This window comes from Leopardus geoffroyi, chromosome A2, assembly GCF_018350155.1.
Source record: "Leopardus geoffroyi isolate Oge1 chromosome A2, O.geoffroyi_Oge1_pat1.0, whole genome shotgun sequence".
Lineage (NCBI taxonomy): Eukaryota > Metazoa > Chordata > Mammalia > Carnivora > Felidae > Leopardus > Leopardus geoffroyi.
In genome coordinates, this window is record NC_059331.1 from 131,148,832 (window position 1) to 131,167,599 (window position 18,768).

The following is an 18,768-nucleotide window of genomic DNA, read 5'->3' on the forward strand; positions in this document are numbered from 1 at the left end:
GGGATCAATAACTGGATTAGTTATTAGTCATTAGTCACAGCCCTGTTGTGAAACACACAGGTAAATATGTATGACTTGTAGGCATTTCACTAGATTAATGAAAGCTACAAAGATGTGCAAAAGAACTTAAAACTTCTTTAGTTTTACTTCCCAGTATTTAAATGTTGAGAGCTCAGCAGAGCACATCATGTGATTCTCAAACAGGGAAAGTACCTCGGTTTTTTAACTTGGGGCATGGTCACCTCAGCTCTCAATTCTCTACTTGCTCCAAATTAAACTTGGAACATCCTGTTCTTACGAAACCAATCAAGTACGAAGAGTGCCATGGAAACCACAAAATTAGCAGTGAGGTTATGAGCCAAGGTTTCCTGTACCTACCAATCGGTAGAGCTCTGTAATGCTGATGTCCTCTGGATCCACCATCGCATACTCCTTCCTAGGCACCAGGTCCAGTCCCAGTTGTCTAGAAAACACATTGCAAAAGTTTGGGGGAAATGTCATTTCTACAGAATATATTTTAAAAATCATCATTTTACTGTATCACCCTGAAATTAGATATGTCACCCGCCATGCTTCTTTCTCTCATACTTTTTACCTTGTATTAACTTGTTACTGCAGATGGAGTATCTAGCATAGCTAAGTTGGCCCCTGGACATAATTTGAGAAACACAAGATGACAAAGGCAGGTAAATCAGGGGAATGGACTGGCACCAGAGGCCTTGATGCTGTGTGGTGGGGAGCCGTGAGCACCCCACACACTATCACCACAGGAACCATTCCACCTTGGACTGGGATAGAAACAAGAACAAGGAATAATTTTGTTCTAGAAACTGGAGTTGAGAAGAGGGGAGGTTGGCCTTTAGGACTATACTCAGCACTAAAATACCTAGTCATATCCAGAGCTAACATATTTCTAATGTGGATCTCTGGCAACACGCGTGCAGTCCTCAGTCACAGCGAGTTCTGGGGTCAGTTATAAGGAGAAACTCAGGAAAGGCAGGGGAGAGGAATTAAGGCAGCATAGTTTTAGGCCTGGGGCAGTGAAATAGTTTGATCTCTTGTGTTAGGTGACTGTACGTGGCTTACTGGGCTGAGAAGTGTTCTAAGATTATACATCCAGCCTCAGCAGGACCAAGGATTTGTGATGTCCTACCAAAGAGAGAGGAAAGGAAGTATAACTGCCAGTTTCCCTCTAGTGACCTCGGTTAACATACTGGTCCCCAGGGACACCACTTTACTACACTGATATCAATGGTCTATCATTCTATTCCTCTACTTAACCAACCACGACCATCCCAAAGGTACCATGATGGCTTGGCAATGCCCTCGAGATCAAGGTCGAGATACTGTGTCTCCCCTAGGCTTCCATCAGTTACCCCATTCCAGGTCTCACACGTAATTCTCAGAGGATAATTTGATCTCTGTCCCTTTCACAACATTATTCTAACATGGATGCCTTCCGCCATGGCTTTTCCAGTTACAAAACCACAGCTTCTCACTTGTGTGTTAAAAAAAAAAAAAAAAAAAAAAGGGAAAAATCCTGAAATTCTGTACCTTCTCCCAAAAGTCAATGGAGGTTTCATGAGTAGAATTTATTAGTTCTGCACTAGCTTCAAACCAGGCACTGACCCAGCTATCCTGAGGGACAGTTGTTCTCAAGATTATACATCTGTGACCTTCTTGATGGCACTAGTTGTCTTAGACATGAAAAAAAGTTTGATTTTTTTTCAATTATGTTTCTCTTTGAGGAACTTAAAAAACACACTCCCATTCTCTAATTTTTGTTGAACTTTCAAATCACAAACAGCACTATGATTGATTCTTAAAATAACCATGTCTCCCTGTTATGGACTGAATATGTCCTCCCAAAATGTTTTTGTAGGAGTCCAATAAGACCAACCCCATAATGACTATATTTGGAGACATGGACTATAAAGAGGTAACGCATGTTACATGAGGTCCCAAGGGTGGGGTCCTAATCCAATAGGACTGGTGTTCTCATAAGAAGAATACACAGATTTCTCTCTCTAGGCAGGTACAGAGGATAGGTCATGTGAGGACACAGCAAGAAGGCAGCTGTCTGCAAGCCGGCAAGAAAGCCCTCACCAGAAGCTGAAATTGCTGGCACCTTAAACATGGACTTCTAGCATCCAGAATTGTGAGGAAATACATGTGTGGTTTAGGCCACCCAGTCTATGGTATTTTGTTATGGCGGCCCTAGCATACTAACCCAGCCCCCTTGGTAGACCTCACCAGGGGTTCTGATAGGGTCTCTTTCCCATTCTCTACCCCCTCCCAAGAGAGAACCACTGCACTACAATGTTAAGGCATCGTTTGACACCAGGTCAGTATTGCTGAGGAAAGATTATCTAGCAAAGGAAAGAAGATTTATGACTACATATGAATCATGCCACCTACCTCACCCACAACTCCAATGAGAAACTGTCCCACCCGTATTCTTTGCTGGGAGGCACGTAGAAGACCTGAGGCTGTCTAGTCATCTGACCATCTCCCCTTCCCAAGCAACACCTGACTGGCCGACACATAGGCGCCTGACCTGCAGACAAATAATCCTTGGGCTGGCCAGTAGCTTTAAGAGGCTGGTATAAAATGCTCAGTCTAAAGAGGAATAATAGATACTGGCTTTCAATGAGATTCCTTCTTTGAGTATTTGGACCTAGAAATTCAGAGCATCAGCCATGTGACATGAGGAAGAAAAGATATGTGAAGAGCAGCTGATCTACATCACTATAGAATGAATAAAGACCAACTCGAGCTGCACAGGTTCTGGAGCAGGTATGAAGTCCAGAAACTTCCTGGGCTTTTGGCCCCAGAAGTCTGTAACCTGCAAGTCTCTTTCTCTCATAAGGCTTTGAATATTGAACTTCTGGCTTCCTGGAGTCCCAGCTATGTGAATAGAGTTTTATCTGTTTCTATTTTGTTTTGTTAATTCCTAGGTATATCCTTAGAATAATTCTCCGGGGAGCCTGGGTGGCTCAGTCGGTTGAGCATCCGACTTCAGCTCCGGTCATGATCTCGCAGTTTATGAGTTCGAGCCTCATTGTCGGGCTCTGTGCTGACAGCTCAGAGCCTGAAGCCTGCTTCAGATTCTGTGTCTCCCCCTCTCTCTGCCCCTTCCCTACTCGTGCTCTGTGTCTCTCTGTCTCTCAATAATAAATAAATGTTAAAAATAAAATTTTTTTTAAAGAGTAATTCTCCCACTGTTTGGTTTCTTAGCTCACAGAACAGGATCAGGGTAGGGCTTTAAAACCTCTAAGAAGGGGCGCCTGGGTGGCGCAGTCGGTTAAGCGTCCGACTTCAGCCAGGTCACGATCTCGCGGTCCGTGAGTTCGAGCCCTGCGTCGGGCTCTGGGCTGATGGCTCAGAGCCTGGAGCCTGTTTCCGATTCTGTGTCTCCCTCTCTCTCTGCCCCTCCCCCGTTCATGCTCTGTCTCTCTCTGTCCCCAAAAAAAATAAATAAACGTTGAAAAAAAAAAATTTAAAACCTCTAAGAAGGGGGTGCCTAGGTGGCTCAGTCGGTTGAGTGTCCAACTTTGGCTCAGGTCATGAGCTCACAGTTCTTGGGTTCGAGCTCCACGTTGGGTTTTGCATGGACAGCATGGAACCTGCTTCGAGTTCTCTGTCTCCCTCTCTCTCTCTGCCCCTCCCCTACTCATGCTCTCGCTCTCTCTCGCCCCCCCCCCATAAACATTTAAAAAAAAACTTTAAAAACAATAAAAAGAAATAAGGCAAAGTGGGAAGGGAGAAAATGGAAAAAGAACTCTCAGAATACAGGAAGCCAGAGTGGGGAGGGGAGTGTCAAGTTCTATATCAATGCAGTCATTAAATTGTTCCTGGACATCAGGAAAGAAGGATGAATGGATTCTCCCTCCTGTATGATCTTAGCAGGAAAGTCAAAGGACAGCACAGGATGCTATGGGGAACAAAAACAGGTGCCATTATTTTAACTCTGATGCCTCCAGGTGAGAACACTTCTTTTCATGGCCCTGCTAGGGAATAAAATGAGTATCTCCTCCTCCTCTTCTCAAGCATCCCATATCCTAAGGGCTTCCCTTTACCACTCTTCAGCAGTGTGATAGATAACTTGAGATTGAACATTCTTTTTTGTTTCTCCTGAAAGGAGACAGAAGTTTACTGAATATACCACAAGGGAGTGGCAGGCAGGACAGCAAACGAGAGGCTGTCCACCAAGATCGAACATTCTTAACTTGTGTTCAACCAGAGGTCTACATGCTGACATATAATTTTGTAGGACAGTATGATCTAGCTTAACATTGAATAGAATTATCTGAATTTGCTTTTCATTTAGCACTATTCAATAAGAAAACTAATTTATACTTATAAGAATAAGGTAAATGCACAATCTGTGCGCTGTAAATTGTTTTTAAATAACTGCTCAAAGAAAACAAAATGAGACCTCAGAAAATTCATGAATTTGAGGATGAGCTATATAAATTATATTGCTCGTTTTCATGCATCCATGTTTTACCAACTTACCATAAATTAGCCACAGAACTGCCCAAAGTACAAGCTTGAACTTACGTGAGTCAAAACTGAGTCATGATTCAGTCATAATTAACGTTTTTCCCTCTGTCATCATCTTTCTTCCTAAAACTGAAAAAGTATCATCTTCTTGCCTGCTCCATATTTCCAAGTTATTTTTGATAAACTACTTCATCCAACTTTCTTCCTATTTACAAACTACTTTTTAAACTTAGACCACCATAATGACTAAGAGCCAATATAATTCAGTGAAAACTCAGTTTTTTTCAAAATAAAAAAAGAAACACATGATAGACAGTATGGGTCCCTTTCCAGCAACCATTAGATCTACCCTGCCTGGGCTGCCTCATCTCACAACACAAGACTGAAGGCTCAGCACAAATGGCTGCCAAGCTCTGTTCCTCAGGAAACATTGTGTGTTTGGAATCATGTTGCCCTGGAGTGAAAAGACCCTTGGACCTTATCGAGTTCAACCTACTCCTTCCATGGATGAAGAAAGTCAAGTCAAGAAGGGCTCAGGAATTTGCCTCGTGTCTTAAAAAAGCAGCGTTCCTAGTTCAGTGTCTTGTTGCCATTCCACACCTCGGGTTGTTTACACCCCACAGGAATGAATCTCCTAGAGATAAATAAATTAGGGCTACCATACTGGTCATCTGTAAAAAGGCTGAATGGCACATCTTGCTCAACAAAACAGCAGAAGGACTCTGGGTGAGAATGAGATTTAAAATGTGTTAGCAGGTTGATATGTTCATACCTATATTAGGTCATATCTTGACAGAATCAAAAGTGAATTCTGAGGGGTGCCTGGGTGGCTCAGTCAGTTGAGTGTCTGACTCCTGGTTTCGGTTTCAGGTCATGATCCCAGGATCGTGGGATCAAGCCCCTAGTCGGGCTCTGCGCTGACAGCGTGGAACCTGCTTAGGATTCTCTCTCTCTGCCCCTCCCCCACTGTGCATGCATGCTCTCTCTCAAAATAAATAAATAAACATTTTTTAAAAAGATGTTGGCAAGGAGAAAGGGGAACACTTTTGCACTCCTGGTAGGAATGCAAACTGGTGCAGTCATTCTGGAAAACAGTATGGAGTTTCCTCAAAAAATTACAAATAGAACTATCCTATGAGCCAGCAATTGCACTACTATGTATTTACGCAAAGGATACAGGAGTGCTGATTCAAAAGGGCACATGCACCCCAATGTTTATGGCAGCACTACTGACAATAGCCAAATTATGGAAAGAACCCAAATGTACATCAACTGACAAATGGATAAAGAAGATGTGGTGTGGATGTATATATGTGTACATATATATATTGGAATACCACTCAGCAATCAAAAAGAATGAAACCTTGCCATTTGCAACAACATGGATGGAGCCAGAGTATATTATGCTAAGCGAAATAAGTCAGCCAGCCAGAGAAAGGTAAATATCATGTGATTTCACTCAGATGTGGAATTAAAGAAACAAAACAGATGAACATAGGGGAAGGGAAGGAAAAATAAGATAAAAACAGAGGGAGGCAAACCATAAGAGACTCTTAAACATAGAGAACAAACTGAGGGTTGCTGGAGGCGTGTTGGGTGGGGGATGGGCTAAATGGGTGATGGGCATGAAGAAGGGTACTCGGGATGAGCACTGGGTGTTATATGTAAGCAGTGAATCGATGAATTCTACTCCTGAAATCATTATTACACTATATGTTATATAACTTGGTTTTAAATAAAATTTAAAAATTAAAAGTAAAAATAAAAAAGAATAATTAAGAAAAAGTGGCCTCTGATAAAATAATTTCCTATGCTCAGAGAAAAAAAGCACACTAGTTTCAAATCAGTTTTTCCAGATTCAGTAAGAGGCAAATTTATCTGTGGTATATGCCCGGCCATTTTCTCCTTTTCTGCCTGCCTTTCTTTCATTTTGTAGTCCTAAGATCCTTTCAAGGTCCAAACAGCAAATGGGGACTTGGGGAGAGGAAAGGAAGGAGGACATGACCAAATATGACATTGAGGGATCTTTTAACTTCTTTCAACAAGCCTAGGATCACAGTCAAAGCTTATTCTAATTTCTCACTCACATATTAACATTCATACTTAGTATTAGTACAACATGAGCCTTGATTAGAGCTTTAAGTGATGAGATTTACCACAGTGCTTGGCTGTTATTTTAGATTAGTCACTTAGAGTTTTATTTAAAAGTAAATCTTGGTCTGCTTTTTACGGAGTTCTCCCAAGCAGCTCCTCAAAGAGCCTAATATATACACACAGGCGGAATTAGGGCAATAATGAAGGCCCCACCGGTGCACCTGTTTTAAGACTTTTAATGGGAGCTGTTAGCATTAGTGTCTCCCTCCAGATTACTCTGGTGACATATTACCATGGTACGGAAGTGGTATATATTAAAAGCAAATACACATGCCAAACCCAAAGCCTATTTTTAAATAAGACCTATTTAGCAGAAGCCATATCTGGTTGATCCCTGTAAACATTTCATATTCTGTGAGCACATGCATGCCATCTGACCTCACAGGGCACTAGAGAACAAACAACTTCCTGTCGCCCTTACCAGCCCTAGAGGATGCGGTGCTCAGCTCTACCAGTGACAGTCTGCACTAAGCACACAAATGGAAAAAAGCTGAAAAAGCCCCATATGGTGTTTTCTGGAGATATTACCAAGTAGTGGCTCACACCTAAGTGGCATCTGTCACCAGAGACACCCTCCATCCCCCGTGACGGACAGTACTCACTCATTGCCCCAGTCCAGGCGGGCAGTAATGTGGCGCTTCACATCCTTCATCCGGTCATGGGTCAGATGGCCCACCAGCACCTGCCGCCGCAGATCCAGGATTTCATTCATGATGTGCCACAGCCGGTGGAAGAGATCGCCTTCATTTCTCTGGGAAGGACACAAATGTGGAATCGGTGGTCAGTCCCCATAGTGAGTTGTGAGGTAGCCGTGGAGGAAAGGGAAGGCGAAGTCTTGCTTATTACCCTCTCTGCGCTTGACAGATTCTCTGTCAACAGACACCTCTCCCCTTGTGTTGTCAATTACATTTGCCACTCCACACGCTTTCATCCAGGTTCACGATGCTGCTCTTCTGCCCAAGAGCCTACCTCATTTCTAAGACTCCCCAGCACAGACAGCGTCCTCACTACACCTCTGTACCCGGAGTCTGCACACCCTGTCTCCCCTTCCATCTCAAACTCTCCTTTCTGTAGCTTTCTCCCAATTCTATGTCCTTCAAGGCTCCACCTGAATTCCACTTCTGTCAGGAATCTTCCCTGATAACTTTTGCCCATGTTCTCATCCCCCTTCTCTGAACTGGCTGCATACAATTAAGGCCAATTCAGAGGAAAATACTGTTTCCTAATTATTTCTTGCATGTTGCTCTTAATGTTTACTGTATTTCCCATCATAAGCTGGGTACACCGAGGGCTCTCAGACTCATTCACTGCTACTCTTTGGTCACTAGTCAGACCTCTAAAAAAAAAAAAAAAAAAAAAAAAAAAAAAATGGTGTTTTTCCTCTTACTTGTTAAACATTCATGTAGATTCAAGATATTCTCCCCTGAGAAATTCATTAAGCAAGGGGGCTTAATGTAAGGAAGATGGGTTAAACTCCTGGCTTCAAATCCTGGTTTTGCTACTTACTAGTTTTATAGGCCTTGCGAGTGTGTTTGTCATCTGTGAAACAGAGACAGTATGATCTCCCCGTAAGGTTGTTTTGTGGATTGGAGACAATGTTTGTGAAGAGAGCAGTACAGCACAGTGACGAAGAGCACAGACTCGGGAGCCCAACTCATTAACCTGCATTCCAGCTTTGCCATTTTCTGGCTGCAAAACCTTTGGCAATTAACCTCTTTGTGTGTATTTTCTTATCTGTAGAAGGAGTATCATAATAACTACCTGGTAGGGTCACAGTAAAGATTAATGAGTTCATATACTAAAACTGTGAGAATAATGCCTGGCTTAGAATAAATATCACGTAAATGTTGGCCATTATTAATATGGCTTGGTCCAGAATAAGCCCTCTACAAATATTGTGTCTTTACCAAAAGCTACTCTACATCTCTTACCCATGTGCTTAGGGCAAAAACCATTTCTCAATATCTGCCCTTCATCTTTCTTAACCAGAAGCTATGCTTTAACTTTCTACTCAAACATCAATACAGGACATTAAAGTATTGAGATTTTCATATATCTGAAGTTCTCTACAATGATAAACTTCTAGAAATATCAAAGTTCTGTGTGATGGGTAGGTACAGAGGCTCAGTCAGAACACACTTTACTAATTTTATTTAAAAAAAAAAATCGACATGTCTTCTGCCTTATCAATACTTGCTGACTTAAAGTGTTTTAATGTACTGTGCAGGTTAAACAAATGTGCTGGCGAAACACGAAGCATTCTCCATAATACTATCCCTGGTCTTCTGAGATACAAATAATCACACTCCTAACTCCTAAAGCACTCCATTGAGCTTGCCCTTCTATTCTCACTCTTCTACTCATGTAATACACACCCATACAAGTCATTAAAGGGACACTGTAATGCAATCTTCTAGTAATTCACTGCTCAGTGTCTGTGTTTTCCACGTGGTGTAAGCTCCCAACCACAGACACCGTGTCTGTCTTGGGCAGCTCCAGCCGCTGGAGAATGAATGAAAAAATAATGTGATTTATAGGAGGTCATATACTGTGGATCCTGAGAGGTAGATTCTGTTTAGGTCATGGGAAACAATCAGGGAAGATCAGGAAAACCTTGAGGATGTCAGTGGTCACGAGGAAAGGTCCACTAGAGTCAAAGAAAGTACATAAGGAAGATATAAAATAAGTCAAGTCTTGTGCAGGAAAATGGAGAGGCAGCTCCCTCTTGAAGTGACTGTCACAGGGCGAGAGTCACCTTCCCTGCTCTTGGGGAAGGTGTTTTGTAGTCGTGCAGCAGGATGGGCTTAATTTTCTAATGATGTCCCCTTTAGTACCTAAGTTTAAGAGAACGCTAAGATGAGAAGGAAGCTGGTTCCCTCAGAAAAATGAAAACCAGCTGGTCAGCTCTCCCTTTAGGAAAACGGACATACCTCAGCCCTGAGCAGCAAAGCTGCTCTCCTAATGTGTGGAACCAGTACCTATCTGGTCTGGCAGCTAGTCATAAAACGATGATTCTTGAAAAACTGGACAGTTATGAAGACTATTTAGAAACATCAAAAATCCTCTTGATTTAACAGTAAATGAAAAGGGTAGGGTAAAATATTAAACACCTGGAACAAAAGATTATCTGTAAGTTCCTGCAATGCATCAGAAATGTAGCCAAAACTGAACTGTGGGTATTGTAGTGTTTTAGAGAATGGGGAAGTTCTCATTTGCCTCAAAATGAAAAGAGCATAGGTTCTGGGGCAGCAGATCTACCTTCAGACTCAAGTTTCACCACTTAGAGTGGGACCCTGAATAGGTTATCTCTGATAAGATTCGGGAATAAAAACAATCTGGCAGAGCCCCAGGGAAGAAAGATATAAAATATTGAGACAAAGGCCTGCACAGAAGTACTTAGTAAAAGATGGCTGCTGTATTTCTCCTAGGCTTTTTGTGGTTACGTTCTGATATTTTATTAAGTGATATTTAAAAATTTTTTTTTTCAACGTTTATTTATTTTTGGGACAGAGAGAGACAGAGCATGAACGGGGGAGGGGCAGAGAGAGAGGGAGACACAGAATCGGAAACAGGCTCCAGGCTCTGAGCCATCAGCCCAGAGCCCGACGCGGGGCTGGAACTCACGGACCGCGAGATCGTGACCTGGCTGAAGTCGGACGCTTAACCGACTGCGCCACCCAGGCGCCCCTTATTAAGTGATATTTTAAAGAATATTATTTAGGCTCTTACCACTGACATTAAAAAGAGCAACTAGCACTTCTTAAGTATTTACCATGAGCTTTTAAGCTAAATGTTCTACTACTATTAAGTCTATCTCATAAACTGCTTACAATTTACAAGATATTATTATCCTCATCAAACATCTTCCAGTGGAGAATCCGGGTGCCTTAAAAAACACTGGAAAAGAACATGGATGCTCAAGTATGATGAATCTGAACTAAAACATTGGGCTTGAAACACTCTTATCAGGAAGAGAGAAACCAAAAGGCCCAACATAAATAGCCAAGTCAACCTCATATTCAAGGTCAAAAATCTGCTTTCTCCAGGTTAAACTTCGTATTTGTTCCTAACATAACAGACTACCATGCCAGTATCTGGGGGAACTTTTAAATAACTTTCTCTCCATCTCCATTACTCAGGACATTAAAAAGGTGGAAGGTTACTCCTAGAGCTTACAACACAGAGATTTTTTCAAGCCAATCAAGTATGTCCCCAAAATAGATGCCTGCAACCTGAAAAGCAGGTAAAAATAGCTAGATAAGGCAGAATCAAGAGGAAATTCAACTTTGTTCCTCACAAGCAGCCTCATAAAAGGGAAAGTGCTGGTGCTCTAGCTCCACAAATGGATGACACTTACACTGCCATTATTTTTATAACTCATATGTTGGGTATTTAAATGATGCAATGACCTGAACATTTCAGATAGTTTCATTTCCACGTTAATATTATGTACAATGTTATTTTAAGTGAAATAATACTTGGATTTTATATTCTTCCTATTAAAAAAAAACAAAAAACAAAAAACCTGAAAGGGAGATCTGCATTTCCTTTGCTGCCTCTCAGCACAGAGTCCCTGAGTTCAGTTATCTTGACTTTGCATTTACCTCATTCCAGCAAAGCTTAGACTGGCATTTCATCTCAGACTGCCCTGTGGATTTTAGTAGTGAGTCCTAAAGCCACCAGCTCTAGGAGGGCATGGTCAGAGAAATCCAACATCAAAAGGGGTTTTATTTTTAAGATTTTCTTGCTTCAGTGAAATATCCTATTGCATTTTATATGTAACAGACAATAAAAACTGGCATTCTGTGCCAATGTCCTTCACTAATTTGGATCTTCTCTTTGACAAGCGGTTTCAAATCATTTTGTCAGGCTCAGTACACCTTTGTATTTTGAATGCATCCCCTCAGATGATTAAGCTGTTCTATAAACGTCTTTGAAAATAAAAGGAGAAACAGCATTCATCTTCCTCAGACATGTTCAGAGATCCAAAGTGAGGGCCCTAGATTCACCTAAGAATCCACACTCGGCCATTTTCCAGCTGCTTGGCTCAGAGCAAGTACTGTACCTCACTCTCTGCCTCATTTTTCTCATTAGTAAGCTGGGAATGATCATGGTCACAATTTCCTTGAGTGGTTGTATGCATTAAATGAGATACTGCATATAGAGTACTTCTACAGGGTTTGCAACACAGTTAAGCTCTCAATAAAGACAATTTGTTATAGTAAGTAAATACGTACATAAAAACATAACCCCCAAACATGGACCCCCCTCCTTGTTTTCAAGAAACATTCCTTTCCCTTGTATATTTAGAATATTCTTGTTCATTCTGCCTAAGGAGTCTATCATTTTCAGTACACTTGAATCATTTACAGAAAATTAGAATAAAATGCCACCAATACTCCAATTGCACTGAAAAGGAATTTCTTTTTCTTTGAAGATCAAAAATACTCAGAAAGCCTAACACAAGTTCCATGTAAACCATTCTATTTGATTAGATGCCAGAAAAATCATGTTTTACATTCCTACAGTTTGAATAAGAACTCACAAAACACATGATTAGCGGACACACAGATTACAACAAGACTATGTCTTGTGAGGCTCTGTATCTCCAATTTCTGGAGGAGTACAAGTGCCTCAGAGCAGGTGCTCAATTATCAGTCAGTGCTTACCCTTGTTCAAGTATCCTTAAAACAATTCTCTATCCGAAAAACTATGCCATTAAAAAGTTACCACATAGAGCTGTTTCCACATGGTTCCCCAGTCTCTTAATGTCGATGTCATTTCTGTTATAACAGAGTCTTCAGTGGGAATAACCATTTCAAATTGTCTGTGAAATTAAAAAAGAAAAACAAAGTATGCAGGTCATTATCATTGACAATAATTTTATTTTAAATCCTCTAAAAGATAAAACTAGAAAAGGAAACTGCCTAATTGTTTCGGGTTCTGCACACAGTAATCAGGATCTTATCATAGACCTGTGTGAGGGATGTCATGTGGGTTATGGCACTGCAATACCAAAATGACCACCCACTTCATCAACGTCAACTTTGAAGAGTGCGGTAAGAAGCAACATTAACAGAAGAGTTCTGCTCCAGCCACAATTTGACCGCTGAACAACTCATTTAACCTCCCCAAACCCAAAAGCCTTCATGTAACATGAGGTCACCAAGCTCGCATCAACTATGAGATGGCTTTTGCTTTCTAAGCATTATGACCATAGGACTCAAAGACAATGACAGACTTGTTCAATGATCAGGATATTATGTTTCCAAACATGCAAAGGGACTTAGTGTTATAAATATCTACACACTGAGGTACAGATTAAACACTCCCTTGCTCTTCTTTTTAATGTTTTTTAATTTCTGAGAGAGTGTGCGAGTAGGGGAGGGGCAGAGAGACAGAGGGAGACAGAGGGAGACAGAGGATCTGAGGCAGGCTCTGTGCTGACAGCAGAGAGCCCAATGCGGGGCTCGAACTCACAAACTGTAAGATCATGACCTGAGCCGAAGTCTGATGCTCAACCGAGTGAGCCACCCAGATGCCTCTGAACGCTCACTTGACCTTATTAACACTTCATTTTTATTATCTGTAAGTGGGACCATGAAAAAAGATTAGTATATTAATAATATTATCATGCATCATAGAGCTTAAGAGCTTCTGAAATCATAAATGTTCGAACATCAATTGTACAATGTTCTTCTCTCTGATTAGGGTAATATATTCTTCCTGTTTTTTCTCCACAAGTCACAACCATACTGGCAAACATTCATACCAACATCTACTAGGATATATACAGTGGTTCTGATGTTGAGAAGATCCATGAAGATAGGGACCAAAAAAAAAAACCTAGGTTTCATTTACCCTTTGTGTCTATCTTTGACATATAACAACCTTTCTCTTCACCTCAAGTTTCTTTTTTCAAATTGTTTCAAGTGAAAATGCCTAAGTGGCTATTATTACAACTTTTCAAAAGAGTGTTACCTGCTATGTAATGGATTAGTTTCTTAACACTGAGTATGTATTTTTTCAAGGACAATATCTAATATGTAGAAGGTAACAACATCTTAAGACAGGGAACCAGGTTGTCTAGATGATCAAGGGAAAATTACTTCTTAGCATGAGGCTAATAACTGGTCTGTAGCTCCTTTGTGATGTTATATCCAAAGGGTGTATAATTGTCTTTTGTAAAGTCTTCTTGACAGCAAGTAAGAAAACTAAAATCTTTACCAAGAGAGCCTTGTTTCCTCATTTCATAGTGCTGTTAAAATACTTGCTCTGTTAATATTTCCCTTCTTTCTAGACCTTAAGGAAACACAGCTGAAAATGGAAAACTGGGATTTAAACCTAGAAATAAAAGTAAACAGTAGTATATGAACTGCGACATATCCAGAACCTTTTCTCAAGTCAACATGTGGCATTTGCAAATGGTAGCTCATGTATTTTGCTTCTGAAGCAGCTGTTGCAATTTAAATGATGAATATTTGGAGACACAGATTATAAAATGATCAGATGTAAGGTCAAGAAGGGAACGATGAATTTCCAGGACAACCCGACAACCCAGTTAACGTTTAAAAAGTGGCATGACCTCAAGCAGCAATTAAACAATACAGAAGTGGCCTCGCTGTTCATCAACTATAATTTAATTTAAGGACCCCCATCAGCCCTACATAGCTCTGAAACCCAGGACTGAATGTAAAGGCAATTCAGTCTGTGAGAAGTTGATTTGGGGTTTGTTCCACCAAAATGTAAATTTTTAAGAGGCTCCACAAAATCTCCGTTTTCAACGAGGCAGCTGTTTCCTCTTAATTACACCAAAAGCAAAAATCAATGTTCCAGTAGTCATAAGTAGTTGCCCCTGAAATTACATTTTGCTTAGTTACTCTGAGATATACTTTGCAGCAATTTCATTCCAGTGGGCCATCAGGCTGCTAATCTTTCTTTTTCTTTTTTTTTTCTTTCCTTAAAGTTTATTATTTATTTTGAAAGTGAGGGGAAGTGGAGGGCAGAGAAAGGAGAGAAAGAATCCCAAGCAGGCTGTCAGCGCAGAGCCTGATGCAGGGCTCAAATTCATGAACCAGGAGATCATGCCCTGAGCCAAAGTCAAGAGTCAGATGCTTAACCAACTGAGCCACCCAGGCAGGCACCCCAAGCTGCTAATCTTGCAGTAAGAGAGGTAACATCAAAATCCTAAACGAGTTCTTTGGGAAAGCAATCATCTAGCAATATGTGTTCTCAAATGTTTTTCAGACTAAAGTTTTTCTTCCAGTTAATAGTCCTACAATCTAGGGTCTCAATCAATTCCAATAACAAATTCTTCTTCTTTTGAAAATCATTGTGGGCTCTACCCTCAGTGTTCTCTGCTATTTAATGCTCATTATGCCCTGTATCACACAGAGAACCCACAACCAAGTCTTAAACTTACACAACTAAATTTTGAGACAACTTTATACATGCTTAAACTTCCTCAGGCTCAGGGAAGGGGGTCAGATACACACCAGTTACTGCCTAGGACAAAAATTTATAAATAAAAGAAGGAATTTATTTTGATAATGTCCCACCCAATCTGCTTTGAGAGGTAGGACTTCCAACGGGTCAAGTGATGACTGATATCATCTTTGCTAACATCCTCTCTCTCCCTTGGTCAGAGTGTAAGGTGTGGGCGGAGTGGCCCTTTGCTCTGGAGAGTTGAAGGCATAGGGCTGGGCTTGGGACAAAGGCAACAAGGAAAACTGGTTGCATGGGTTTGCCCAGGTGGACACTTTAAGGGTAGAGACGTTGGGGGTTCCACCTTGTCCAGCCCAGATCACTAGAGCAGAAATGTCAGAACAAAGAGTAAGCTTATGGTTTAAATATCTTCTAGAGGTTCCTCTGGTTTACTTGAGGGGAGCTGGACAGCATCAAAGTGAGCCTGGCGGGAGGGTTCCAAAAGGACTTATAACTCTGCTTGACTCATTTCTGGTGGGTTACAGCTGCACAACATTCCCAAAGGACACACATTTATTCAAACAGTAGTAGTAGGGGCCCCTGGGTGGCTCAGTCAATTGAGCATCTGACTTCACCTCGGGTCATGATTTTGCGGTACATGAATTCAAATCCCGCATTGGGCTTGCTGCTGTCAGCACAGAGCCCACTTCAGACCCTCTGTCCTCCTCCTTCTACCCCTCCCCCACTTGCGTGGGCTCTCCCTCAAGAATAAAATAAACATTAAAAGACCAAAAAAAAGGTAACTTTCTAAAAAAAAAAAACAGTAGTAGTGGTAAATATTAATATTAGAATTACATTTTTAATCTATTTTAAATAATTACTACTGCTACTACTAATGATAGTAATATGGCTTAAAGTAGCAGACATATAGGGGTGTCTGGGTGGTCCAGTTGGTTGAGCCGCGACTCTTGATTTCAGCTCAGGTCATGATCCCAGTGTTGTGGGATAGAGCCCTGTTTCAGGCTCTGCAATGACAGTGCAGAACCCGCTTGGGAGTTTCTCTCTCCCTCTGTCTCTCTGTCTGTCTCTCTCTCTCTCTCAAAGTAAATAAATAAACTTAAAAAAAAGTAACAGACATATACATACAAGACATATAGTATAAGAATCTCCTAGACTCTAAGTTTTATCCATATAGGAAACTCTGAATGTATTTATACCATAGATTCTCAGCCACCTGCAGAGATTATTTCACTGAACTAAGATCAATACTCTACCTTTACAGACAGTAGATATAAGAATCATCCATTTAAGTAGCATCCTTGGAACTTTCTTGGTAAAACTCAAATTTGAAGATCTCATTTACTATACTTTAAAATGTGCTTTAGTAATTCAAATAAATTGCTATTTTTTTTCTATTTGAAGAAAAATGTAATTTTTGCAGTTGAATCTGTCTTCTTTCTTTTGTCATAAAATGACAATCATTCAGTGATCCAGGGCATATTTCTTATGGCACTGGCAGCAAATGTTTGGATCCAAATCCACAGTCCACTTACAATGAATCACCTGCTCATGATAAGCAGTTAAATAAGGAAGTTCTACCGTTTTATACTATGGTATTTTATTTGAATGACCCTGCCATCCTGACAGCTACTTCAAGAACTTTTGCAGACTGGAAAGACTTTTAAAATATATGAGAAATCTTAGGTGATCAATGAGCTCAATCAAACAAAGTACAGAAATTCCATTCCCTAAAATAGAAGAGTGGCTTTGTGAAGAGGTGACACGAAAACATGGTATTATCCCCATTTAGGGAAAAACAGTCAAACTTGGGTGCTTATAATCAATGGTAAATCTAGGAAATTCCCAGGGTTTGAGACATGACTCAGCACTCCATGGGTTGACTGACATGCTTTTCTATATAGCAGAAAACCAAAAAGAACCCACTCCTTGTGCTTACAATTAGGCTGATTCCATGATCTGTGGACAATGAGAGACCTCTGGTGCCCTCAGACTCTCTTCAGGTCTAGCACACATAGACAGACTGCATTAAATTGTCTCCACCAACCGCCCTCACCAGACAACACAGACAATGGCATGATCTCCTATAGTTCATTTTTCAAGACAATTACTAAGCCTTTCAAATTCTAAAATAAGCAATGGTTCTGTGAAAATCCTCCATTAATAAAACTCCTTTCTTACCCTTTGTTCTTCACACAGGCATTTTTCAAATGAACGTAGCTGGAAGGAAAGATACCCTGGAAGAGAAAACATGAAGGTTATGGTGCTAGTGGATGGATAAGGGGGGGGGGGGGGTAGTGGAGAGGGTGTTCACAAGTCATAGGCATACACTACAGTCATACAGACAGAGCAATATCAGAAATAGGAAAAAACATCTCTATCACACTGGACCCATTCCTTTTATTTTCCACCACTGACTAGTTTACAAATTCAGGGATTCTCTGAAGCAAATATAGTAAAAAAAAAAAAAAAAAAAAAAAAAAAAAAAAAAAAAAAAAATTAAATCTCACTCAAAAATCTATTCTTTACAAAACAGAGTTATTTAAAAATTTTCAGGAATTCTGCATAGAATAGAAAGCATGTTAGACTGAATTAAATTTTTTTTTAATATTGCATGATTTTCAAAGAGGGTTCTTTGATTGTTTTGGTAGTTGTTCTTTTACTTCTCTCTAAAATACTCGTGGCTATTTTTAAATACAGACACACAAAAAAATCACCGTGAATCGGGAGACAATACATATATTATGTGTTATGGAAGATCTCTGATGAAAACATAGCAGGAGTTAATCAGCAGGCTGCATTCTGATGGAACAAAAATTAAACAAAAGACACACGCTAGCTTAAAGCTTTTTATTGTAGAGAAAAGACAGGACAAGGCAATTGTTCCTTTGTTCTAAATGGGATGTTGAAAGAAGCAACATAAAAAAAAATTAGCATCAATTTTATTGTCCATTAAGTGACAATATCCTCTGAATGATTTTTGATGTGTAATCAAATGACAAATTCAATTAAATATTTAGGAAAGCAAATGCCATTTGAATATGTTATCACCATTGTGGATCCAAGGATAACATAAAATTTAATAAGCAAATTCCATACATACAACAGTAATAAACAGATATACATGTTAAAAATATATTTTTTCCTTCAAAATTTAAATTAACTCAAAATGGTAGGATTAACAGAGTAATTATAATTAATAAGAAAAAGTCAGAACTTGAGGTTAGAAGAGTGGCAGAAATAAGTCCTATTTTTCTCAAAATTATTCTAAATAAATAATTAAGTACTAAAACTATATTTGCATGTGCCTTGCAGATGACCAAAAATAACTTTAAATAAGGACTAAAATATTAAAAATATGAAATTTCTATACTCTTTTGCCCCTCAGGCTTTCCTTTAGAATGACCAAAAATAAATAAAAATACAGTTATTACATACAGCTGGATGATCCAGAAAAAGGTATAGTTAAGCAGAAAGGCAGGCAGAAGAATTTCGATTACTTGCATTATATTTTGAGAATAAGAAATTATACAATTTCTTATCTAAAATCCTAATAAAGCCAGAATTAAACCAACAAGTGAACATGACATGTAAGAGAGTATTACAGAATGTATGAAGCATGGCTAAAGGATTGAGAAGTTAAAGCAGAGTCACAGATAATAGTAA

At 40.0% G+C, this 18,768-nt stretch overlaps 1 protein-coding gene across 8 annotated transcripts in view; it reads right to left on the reverse strand.

Moving 5' to 3' along the window:
• DOCK4 (dedicator of cytokinesis 4) overlaps positions 1-18,768 on the reverse strand; it is a 438,192-nt gene that overhangs the window by 232,789 nt on the left and 186,635 nt on the right. For all 8 annotated transcript variants that reach the window (XM_045495353.1, XM_045495356.1, XM_045495351.1 and 5 more), the window contains exons 4-7: positions 17,284-17,339; positions 12,391-12,487; positions 7,263-7,411; positions 379-463 (exon numbers count right to left, since the gene is read on the reverse strand). In XM_045495353.1, the coding sequence (XP_045351309.1) occupies positions 379-463; positions 7,263-7,411; positions 12,391-12,487; positions 17,284-17,339 (387 nt within the window). The remainder of the gene's footprint in view (positions 1-378; positions 464-7,262; positions 7,412-12,390; positions 12,488-17,283; positions 17,340-18,768) is intronic.